Source organism: Malania oleifera, chromosome 13 (assembly GCF_029873635.1).
Source record: "Malania oleifera isolate guangnan ecotype guangnan chromosome 13, ASM2987363v1, whole genome shotgun sequence".
Taxonomy (NCBI): Eukaryota; Viridiplantae; Streptophyta; class Magnoliopsida; order Santalales; family Ximeniaceae; genus Malania; species Malania oleifera.
The window spans coordinates 3,926,939-3,937,979 of NC_080429.1; the positions used below are offsets into that span (position 1 = coordinate 3,926,939).

Sequence of the window (11,041 nt, forward strand, 5' to 3'; positions counted from 1 at the left end):
TTTTGAACATCCAAATCATTGCTCCAACCAAAATTCTTAATTCCATGTTCCCTAAACTGAATTGAACTGGTTCACCTACAAATTCCGGTAATTTCAGTTCTATTCGCATTTGTGCGATGATAACGATTTTATTAGTTTTTATTGATTTTGTTACATCTCAACAATAACAACAACAACAATAACAAACTTTAAGTCTCATTAAATGAGATTGACGACATGAATCATTTTCTTCCAATTGGTCTAAAATATTTTCTTTTACTATATTAAAGCAATATTTTCATTTGAAGTTATTTTAAATTTATACCAAAAACTATAACTAACTCGGGTTGCTGTACTAAATCTCAAATTCCATCTCTTTCAATTGTTTTTATAGGGAATAATTTCTCACTGACGTGCGAGGGAAGAAGGAGATATTTGGCGGGGCGGACGCAGACATGTGAGAGACTCGTGGCGAAACGCTTCGACCATTCTCCCCCACGCGCCTCCCTCACGCTCTGTCTCTACACATACACCTCTCTCCTTCTCCCTTCCCCAATTTCCTCACTTCCCACCGAACAATTCAACCTACTGCGTCTGCAATTTCTGGTAAGATTTCGTATTTTGATTCCGTCTCCTGTAGTTTCGTACTGTTTGGTTGCCGAGTAAGCGCGAGAAACGATAAAGAAACAAAAAAAAGTTTTGAATTTTGTTGGATTTTCACTGTTTTCGGATTTTGACCTCAGAAAGCTATAATGTTTACTCTGGACAACTTAAGTCCACCATTGGATTGCTTGAATCTCGCTCTCTTGGAAAGTTGTTGAGGAAATGTAGGGAAAAAAAATTGACGTTCTGTGCCCTGTGTTTTTGTTTATTGGGGATCTTTTGAAATTAAGTTGAGAAATTTCTTTCTTCAACTAGTTGGCTTATTTACAAAGAGCAGGGAATTCATTTTCTATGTTTTTGGTAACTGAAGAGGTTGGAAACTCGATTTGATTGTTGTTGTTGTTATTGGTTTTTTTTTTTTTTTTCCTTTCCCGCTTTTCGTAGGTTGACAGAACTTTTACCAATGGCATTGTATGGGATCGGTTTGAGTCCGAGTGTGGAAGGCGTGGAAGCAGGGTTTTTGAGTGCAAGTTTGTCGACCAGACTGATTGGATTTGGACCAGCATGTATTCATGTGCTTGGGGAAAGCACTAGCCTGGTGCAGGGTCGAGGCCGGAGAATGAAGTGTTCGTTGTCCAGAAAAGCCATGTCTCATGTGGAGTCTGAAGAGAGCGCTCAAACTGCAGGGCTGGTATCCGATGAGGAGGAATCAGGGCATGTTATGAAGTTCAACATGTCAGATTTCACAATTTGTGATCGAGTCAGTGTGGGCATCGGTGGTCGGGTATAAGGAATTTCAATGTGTTCATGATGTGTGTTAATGATAAGCAATGGCAGTGGTTTGGATTTATTATTTTCTAACTGGTTTGAGCATTTCTGCAGGCTGATGAGGTAGTGTTTGAAGCTATGGTGAGGGATCCTTCTAGGTTAGTTAATATTAATGGTTTTTTTTTTTTTAAATATTTCTATTTGAAAAAAAAGAGAAGAAGATGATACAATTGGATAATTTATTGTATTTTTACTAATGAAATTTCAGCCCTTTGTACAACAAAAGAGTAGTACTTCGACAACTTACAAGTGCTCAGGCCAAGCGTCGAGGAAAGCGGGCTATAGAGGTTAGTGATAATGCATTTTAAGTTACACATCACTTGGTCATTGAATGTTGATCTGCATCTTTCTGTGAGTATAAATCATTGGATTGTATTATAGGTATTGAAAAAGCTTGCTCACTGCAGACTAATGTACCATTCTTATTCACTTCAAGTCCATGGCTATGTTGCTTCACCAACAAGGGATTGTGGTTCATTTACCCTGGTTCATGGGGTATGTTCCTTGCTATGTAAGATGAAATTTTGTAATGTTTTTCATTTCTTCACATCAAACATGAAGGATAGATGGGGAGGTTTGGCATTAGTCACATTACTGGCATGCCAAGTGCTTTCTAGGCAAAAGTTGTGTCTGAGTAAAGTGAAATTTTATCCTTTCATATTTCTAGGCAGAACTTTTTTTAGGTTGGATATTGGCATTCGAGATGGGTAAATTTATTTGTTGGGTTTGTGCATGGTGAGGTCTTTTAGGTACCAGGATGCCTCTGCACTGTTGATGGATGGATTTTCTGTTTGTTCTTTCATTCTATAGTTTGTGTTCTCTATTAATCTCTTGTAATTCAAGAGGACATTAAAGAATTTTCGCTACAATTACTCAATCAGAAAAACTTCATGTCCCCTGCAGTATCATGCTAGTTTTTCTTTAAGACATTGGCTGCAACAATCGGATTGGCTTCCAACCTTAGAAGCTACTCTTGCCCTTGATGAGGAAGCTCTTAGGAGGGTGGGAGATGACACAGTAGGAGGACCTGCAGTCTCTCGGCAATTACGACTTATTCGAATTTTAATGAGGGATCTCTTAATTGGAGTATGTTTTATCTTTTGTTCTTATGGATTTATAACATCTAGCATTCGAAATAACAGAATTTCTGCTGTTTATCAATCTCAGGTGAATTACTTGCACAGCCATGGGCTTGCTCATACAGAGTTGAGGCTTGAGAATGTGCACATAAGCCCTTTGGATGGGCATATTAAAGTAAGTGCAGATATCCTTGCTACAATGTCAGCACTGGAAGTTCAATTCTACTCCTTTGTTTTTGTGTTATTTCGTTTTAATGCGTACTGAATGTCAATGGTTAGCTGCAAATATATGTTGCAAAATCTGTTGCAGAAGCTAAAATGATGCATGAATTATGTTTGGAATTTGGGAGTGGGAATTCAGATGTCTGTGAAGAAAGTAGGGTCTCTGAACCCTGCACAAACAATTGAGTGCACTTATAGGTTCACTGAGCAAGTTCAATGGACTCAAAAATGGTGTCCCTGGCACCTCTTTCTTTGTCCATTCAAAAAAGTTGGTGCTTGAGGATCAAATGAGTTTAAGGTTAAGAACTTAGGATCATTTTATTAACCATCTTAGTTCCATGCTGTGTCATGTCAAGACAAGATGGTAGAATAGGCATCTACTGCCTTCCAAAGTAGTTAACGATGAAATCATGTAGATGTCAGTGGATTGATTTTTGCACCAGATATTTTTTATTATGTATATTTCTTTTTAAATGTGCTGCATAAACAATTTAATTTTTCATTTCTTGTAGTCTACTTCCATGTGTAGTCTTTAAATTTCGTCTTCTCAGGTAGGGATACTAGGAAATGCTGCTGATTTTTATGAGAGCAGCAGTACTAATAACAGCACTATAGATAGCAACATGGATAGACGACAGATGATGATTGCATTCGACATGAGGTATAGATTAGAAAAGGGGACTCGGATTTCATTTTTTTATATTAATTATTTTTTCATGTTATGATAAAAACTGTTTTTGAATTTGTGCATGTTCCGCAGATGTGTTGGATTCATGATGGCAAGAATGGTGCTGCGGGAGCTCATGGATCCACTGATCTTCATGAAGTTCAAATCTTTCTTCATGAAGGTATTTCAAGATAAAATTTCCATTTTAACCATGCTTTTTGTTGTCAAAGCAAATGGGAACATGAGGGAGCATGCTTAACATCTTTAGCCCCTGCTAAAGTGTTTATAATTAGGTATTTATTTTGACACTCATGTCAATTATCTGGAAACTATTAAATACTAAAAAAAAAAAATCGACTATCAGCAGATGTCAGATTTGCATGATTATTGTTATAGATGCACGGAATTGCATAATTTAGTAAATAGTATGGGTTCAAAAAGTGCAGCTTTGGCAGGTAGTGAACACAGTTGTATTCTTGCCTGATTATTTATTTTATGATTTTATCATGAAGAAATCTTGTTACCAATTTTTATTTTCCAGGTGAATAAAAATAAATATTGGTAAGGAAGTTACTTGAAAATCACTTAGGGATTGTTTTGGACCAGTTATGCAGAAGTGCGTTTCAGAAAAAAATGCTGAACTGGAAAAGTGTTGAAAGTCATAAATGGTGTTTGGTTGTTTGCAAAATAAAGTGGTTTTTGGATACCCACTTTTATCATAGGTTCTATATGAATTTATATTTGCTGTTATACTCCTTGATCTTCGCTAGCAAACAGGCAGATTCTATTTCTGTTTGCTTGGTCTCCTGCATCTGCATAAGTCAAAACACAACCTTAATAAACACCTGAATGCATTCCATTATTCCCTTTCATGCTGTGATGCTCTTTCTTTTTATCAAACAGTGTTTGTAAACCAGAATCTGTAGATGTTGAATTGCTTTTAGACTACAGCTGAACCTTCTGCATGTCTAGCTCTTTGTGTTTATGGCGGCTCAGCTGGTGTTCATTTACAATTAATATTTTCCTCTTGTTCAGTCCCCAGTTTATTTTGACAGAAAAAAGTATTTTAGCCTTTATTTCAACCTTTTGAGAAATTCGTTTTCCATCATTAAACTACTTCCTTTGCTATATATATAAAAATAAATAAATCAAACTTTTAAGAAAATACCAGCTAATTCCATTTTTGAAAAACATAATTTTCTTATACTCTTGGAGAAATTGTGTTTAAAACACTATAAATTTTTAGTTGAAGAAATGTTGTTGCTAAAAGGTTTATACCATTTTTTTTTTTATTTTTTTGAAAAAAATGATTAATTTTTCCAAACAACCACGACCACTTCACCTTTTAAAATGGTTGTATTAGTGGAACTGTGGAAGTATTTGTGATTAAACACACAAGCTATTATAGTTGAGGAGAAATTGTGTTTAGATTTTTATTTTTAATTGGGACGTGTTTCAACTACAACAGATGACCATATTTTTGACCAAAAAAAAAGGGCATATATAAAGCCTCATCACTCCTTTGCACATGCATTCAAGTTGCATGTGGAGAAGAAAAAACAATGAATAAGACCTACTTCGAGAATGACAATATCCAAAGTCAAATTAACAAATAGAAGGTAAATGGGCAACAAGAATTGAATATTCAACCGCTTGGCACCATGCTTTGTTGGTTGACCCCAAGATTTAGGTTATGCATGGTTGCCAAATGTCTATTCCTAGGAATAGAGTGGAATAAGATGGAAATGTTATAAAAATCGTAGAGGGATATTACAAAATTTACTTGTGTAAAAGCTAGTGTTACTCATCCATGATGGAACATGAAGGGATTAGACATTTCCATGTCGAAATTTTGGATTAGTAATTCCTTGTCTATTCCATGTTATGGATATCCCTTGTTTTATAAGCAATCAAATCCTTATATTATTTCTCTTCAATTCCTAAGAAAAGGCATTCCTTGAGCCAAATGTAACTTTAAGGTATCATGGGGAGAGAGAGATCTGACTAGCATATAGACTACTACAAGCCCTTCTTATTATCAATGTGGGATACATCATCAGCTGATCTCTCGTTCAGGTCCAAACCAAGTTTGGCACATGGATGCCAAGTAAAACTTTCAGCAAGCCTAGAATTAAAGATTACGGAAGAACATCCAGCACAATAGCGGAATTCTTAGGGAAAGTTTCCCATAAATGGCCATATATGAGTTATGTCCAAGACAAAAGCTTGAGCCATGAGATTGTGGGTCAACGATATATTTCAATCTGTATGCCTTTTGATTATTGATGTAAAATTATTTTATCTTTTGCGATTGCAGGGAAATGATCCTTCATGCTTGCGTGAGTTTTTATTGCAAATATTCAATAGGAATTCCTCATCTGGAAATGCTGGACTGCAGGTCAGTATATCTTCCTTGAATGCAGATCTTGCACTTGCTATGCTCTTTTCCACTGCATTTATGAATATCAATGATTTATATATTCTTGCAGATACTTGATAGGAACTGGGGTGCAGGTTGGAACCTTTTATCCTTGCTGCTTGCAACCAAACCTTCTGAAAGAATAAGGTATGCTATCAGTAAGAATTTTTGGCCTAGTTTTGCTGTTTGAAAACAAGGGAATTTTTCCATTTTTGGTGTATGGTTTGCTGGCGATGGGCCAAAGGCAATAGATGTATTTCAGGAATGGTGATTACAAAACAGTTTATGAAGATTAGATGAGTGCAAGAGTGTGTCTGCCAAAATAACAAAAATAAGCACTGTGCTCTACTCCAATAATAAAACATAAGCCAAAATGGATAGGAAATGCTTTTCATAAATAGGTTCTCCTTGTTGCACATAAAAGCTTTGAAAATAAGATGCTGCCATAAATGAAGTGAATATGTTGTATGAAAACATGTAATTAGAAAAAAAATAAGTGTATTGAAAATCTAGGCTTTTGACTACTTGAACATTCTTGGAACATGGAAAATTCAAGTTATTTTGAGAGGTAGAATGAAATGGTTGTCAATAACTCTGCTGCCACTATGTTTCTCAGGGTGGTAGTTAAAATATGTAACTGCATTTTACAAGGACTTATACATGGGTTTCTTAGACAGTGCCACACCCAACTTTTAGTTCTGTGAGTTCAATTTGGAATTTATTGAAGGTAGAAGAGGTGCATATTAGAATTGGAATCTTGCCTGCTAAGCCGCCCTCCTCCCCCCAAACACACACAAGCACATAAAAGGATAGGTTTTCTCATATACAGGCAGTTTTCTAAGCTTATTACTTGGATGGTTTTGTTCAGCAATAATGTTGAGAGATGAACTCTTGTTTTTGAAAGAAATGTGGTCATCCATAATAATCCTTCTGAACTGCTTCACAGATGCTTAGATGCTCTGAGGCACCCATTCCTTTGTGGACCAAGGTGGCGAGTGGCCCCATCTATGGATATCATCAGATGGGGCCTTGGCTCAACTACAGTTCGAATCACAGAAGAATACATTTATAATCAGCATCAGGTACACTCCGTCTCTATATGAAATTCTGCATAATTTTGTTGTCACCTTTCATTTGATTTCTTCACTGTGGATCAAAGGGCGAATTCTCAATATATTTTTTCTGGCATTAGCAATCTGGAAACCTAAAATGTTTTGAAACTCAATCAAGTGATGGCCTGGTTCTCCTTTCTTATGAAACGGAAGAAACACTTGGAAGACACTTCTTCTTAAGCATGATTTTTGATTTCAAATCAAGAGCATGGCTTTACTAGATGCCTTTGCATTTTATTTTCTTATAAACTGCTACTGGCTTCCCTCTCTTTTCCCCATCAACCCAGTTGAAGACTGAGTGCTCAAAGAAGCTGAGTTTAGAATCATCTGTCTGGACATCTGCCAAGACATACATTTCATGATTCGAAACCATGAATCCTACTGTTCCTATATAACATGTGTCATGGCAGACATAACATTACCTCTAGAACTGTTGTTTTATTACCATTTTTAAATCTGCTTGCAGTTTAAATTCTTGAGCAATTGCTGGCGATTTTTTCCATATAAAGCAGTATGAGAATATCAATCCTATTCTGACCTCTGATTTTATGCATGCTGCACATTACAGCGTACCCGACTTGCCCACTTCATTGAATTAATGGAGATGCTGAATCCTCATCCAAAGCCAAAGGTAGCCCATTATCTTCAATAGTCAGTTTCATTTATGTCTAATTTTTCTTTTCCAAATATCCAAGGAGGTGATGGGGTTTTGATATGTGCTATGTGCTAATTTGAATGCACATGCATGGTCGGGTGCCCCCCTTTAAGCTTTTGTGCCCTAATGGAGAGCAACCAAGTCTTGATCACTTGATGCTTTACACATGCATGGTCGGGTGCCCCCCTTTAAGCTTCTGTGCCCTAATGGAGGGCAACCAAGTCTTGATCACTTGATGCTTTACTTGCATGAAGTGAATTTTATTGCCTGAACATCTTTTAAGATGAGGTTATGTTTCTCTCTTTTTGATGAGTAATTAGTAGGCAATGTGGCGAACACATTTGAATCCTGGTTTGTTGCAAGTTATATTTCACAGATTTTATCTGAATAAATAGAGATTGTTTTCATGTTGTATCTGTATTGCATCAATCAGCTTGAAAGCAACACTAGCTATTACTTTTTTATATAGCAAAAGAAGAGATTTCATTCATGAGAGAAGAATTTACAGAGAGGAGAATAAGACATCTCCCATCAAAATTCTGGAAAAATCCAGTAAAAAAAACAAAAAAGAACAAATAAATACTATGAAACATCAAAGCAAAAGATTCCTCCATTCTTGCTGAGCTTTCGAAAAGCTAGCTCCCTTGAAGCATCCAAAGCCAACACATTTTTGAATGATCTCCCAAGCCAGCTGCCAATTCAATTTTTTCCCTGGAAAAATCTGTGCATTTTGCTCCAATCATAATGCTCACAGGACTGCAAACATACCATATTTCCAAAGAGCAACCCTATCCTTCCTTCTTCCAAAACCCTCAAAAGAAATAGCCAACATTCCTTCCACTGACGCTGGACAAACCCAAGCTTCTCCCGACATGCCAAATAATTTATTCTAGATCCTCCAAGCAAAATCACAGTGTACGAACAAATGAGATGCCATTTAAGAATTCAAAAAAATAAATAAAAATGAAGCACATAAACATCTGGAGATAAGGCCTGCAAAGGTCTCCTGACTAGTAACTGATTATTAGTATTGATTCTATTAAGCAGAGTCGCACTAGCTATTATTTATTAAATGTGTTGGACGCTTTTACATCTCTAAAGATATCTCATTTCAATTCAGGACAGATTTGGCACTTTTAGCTGTTGTGTTTGGACTAACTGAATTTATGCTTTCTCAAGAGCACATTTTAGTCTGCCATCTTCTTCTTAGCATGCAAGTTCATTACCTGGACTAGTGCTTGTATTTTTATTCATTTCCTTTTGTTTAATCATGATATAATCACAAGGTGTTGTTTTTTATGATTTGTCTATTATTTTGTTAGGACTGGATCTTGACCATCCAATGGATGAAGCACAAGTATTGTTGTTAGATTACCACTTTACCTAAAATCTGAAGTTGTTCCATTGTGGGCTAACAATGTATATCAAGCTTTAACAATCCCCATCATGTGCAACCTGATTGCACGTGGAGAGAGAAATATAACTATAAATAACACCTGGCTACAGGGAATAAGATAATTTTTGACGACAACACAACAAATAAGAGCAACAAAACCAGAACTCAAAACCTCTTGGTAGCTCTGATATCATATCAGATTACTGCTTCACTAAAAGCTTATATTGTTAGGTTGTGGGCCAACATTGTATATCAACCTTTAATAATCGTCATGTACAGCTCAAAGCTTCAAATATTGCACTGTTTTTCTTGTAATTATTTAGATTATTTAAAATGGGGCAATCACTGGTGGAATCATGAGGAGTTGGGGATAATATATTTAATTTTTTATATTTTTTATGGATGGTGGTTTGCAGCACCTTCCAGCAATGTAGGCTGTGAAAGGCTAATCTATTATAACTCCCGTTTTGTTTTCAAACATGCAGAATTGGCTGGAATTTTTGCCAGGAAAATGGCGCCTGTTATATTGTACTGGCAGACACATCGGATTGACCTTTCGTGATCCTCCAATGCGGGTCCTCATTGGTGATGTGCACCTAACTGTGATAAGAGCATCAAAGTTGAATACTACCCTTTCAGTTACTTCTGACATTGGATTCACCATTATAGTTGGCCACGAGTGGCCTCATGATAAGGCTGGGACAACTGGGAAACTGCAAGTGAATTCTTCATTCAAATTAATGGCTGGGAGACGGCTATATCTGAAGGGGGAGAAGGCCACAGGAAAATTCTTCTCATCTCCCCCAAACTACCAGGATTCTGTTCTTAAGAAGTTCTCTGGTACAAAATGGCAACAGGCAATCCCTTTTCAGGAATTCCCTTCAAGCCTTCCAGTAGCCAGGCTTAGATCAAGTGACATTGAGGTGGCAATGAATCTTGATGACCCATTGAGTCAAAATGTTGGGACTGCCAGAAATGTAATCCAAGAAGTTCGGATGCAAGTCCCTCCAGAAATGTTCGATGTGTCGAAGATTGTGTGTGGAACTTATGTTGACTCTAGGCTGCTGGTTCTTCGGGGTGTGAATGGATCGGCACTCCTATTTACACGATCTGGTATGAATGAAAGCTCTAGACAATGATATGATTTTTTTTAAGCACTTGGGACAGGATTAATGTTTGGAGGTTGTATTATATGTTGATATAAAAGAAATGAAAGATGGAAAGCTTTGGGGACAGATGCTATTATCCAAACTTCAGATGGATCTTTACTATGGCAGATCCTTCTTTAATTCACTAGCGTAGTGGACTGTGCAGCTCTGTACATTTTTATACCAACAAATATCAACAGTGTGAGATACTGATGAATCTCTCACGTTGGCATCAAACATTAATCCCTCGCTGGACCAAAACTTCAATTCAATGAACTCTGATTTTGCTGTCGTTGAAGGCTTGAAGTGCTGGTGCAAGTGTAAGTGAGCAAGGAAGAGCGTACAACATGGGGCTAGCCAGCTATTTCATCAGTGAGATCATACCTCCGTTTGTTGATGGCAGAATATTTCATGTATATCCACCTTACATTGTTAGTGTCAATACTAAATATGACCATTCTGTTGTAAGATTATAGTTTCATTCAATGGGCATCTCCGAGCAATATGTAAGTTCTAGAATTAGTAGGCAATGAACGATCTATGTACATTATTGAAGCTGCAAATGCATCATAGTAGGATGGCACTTTTAATTCAACCCTGCCTAAACTCCGTATCCTGTAAAGCACCAAATGACTATTTAACCATTCAATGAGCTGGCTATCTTCCAATCAATGATTCATGAGCAATTCAGGAAAGAGTATATTATATTGTTGAACTGGCTGTCTTCGAGTTCATGCCCCTGTGATGCTAAAATTAAGAATTTTAAAATCAAAATATTACAATTAAAACTTCAAAGAGTAAAGCATAATTTAATAAGACTTCAGGGACATCATGAACTGAATCTTCTATGATTAAAAAAGCTATCATGGTAAGATGGTGCTCTTATACTCTTAGTTTAAACTCAATTTTTGGAGCTAAATGTGTCTGATAGGA

The 11,041-nt window shown here is 36.6% G+C and overlaps 1 protein-coding gene across 3 annotated transcripts; it reads left to right on the top strand.

Moving 5' to 3' along the window:
- The first annotated feature begins 363 nt into the window (after nucleotides 1-363).
- On the top strand, nucleotides 364-10,703 carry LOC131146214 (probable plastid-lipid-associated protein 14, chloroplastic). 3 transcript variants are annotated; one of them, XM_058095635.1, is made up of 15 exons: nucleotides 371-585; nucleotides 1,027-1,366; nucleotides 1,465-1,508; nucleotides 1,619-1,697; nucleotides 1,792-1,905; nucleotides 2,314-2,496; nucleotides 2,578-2,664; nucleotides 3,263-3,372; nucleotides 3,472-3,559; nucleotides 5,696-5,776; nucleotides 5,868-5,944; nucleotides 6,744-6,879; nucleotides 7,478-7,540; nucleotides 9,446-9,545; nucleotides 9,630-10,703. In XM_058095635.1, the coding sequence occupies exons 2-15, from the start codon at nucleotides 1,046-1,048 to the stop codon at nucleotides 10,097-10,099; spliced, it is 1,953 nt and encodes a 650-aa protein (XP_057951618.1). In that variant the 5' UTR covers nucleotides 371-585; nucleotides 1,027-1,045; the 3' UTR covers nucleotides 10,100-10,703. The 3 variants fall into 3 exon arrangements, with proteins under 3 accessions (XP_057951616.1, XP_057951618.1, XP_057951619.1); XM_058095633.1 differs by having other exon boundaries at nucleotides 364-585; nucleotides 9,446-10,703; XM_058095636.1 differs by lacking the exons at nucleotides 371-585; nucleotides 1,027-1,366 and having other exon boundaries at nucleotides 1,464-1,508; nucleotides 1,818-1,905; nucleotides 9,446-10,703.
- The last annotated feature ends 338 nt before the right edge of the window (nucleotides 10,704-11,041 follow it).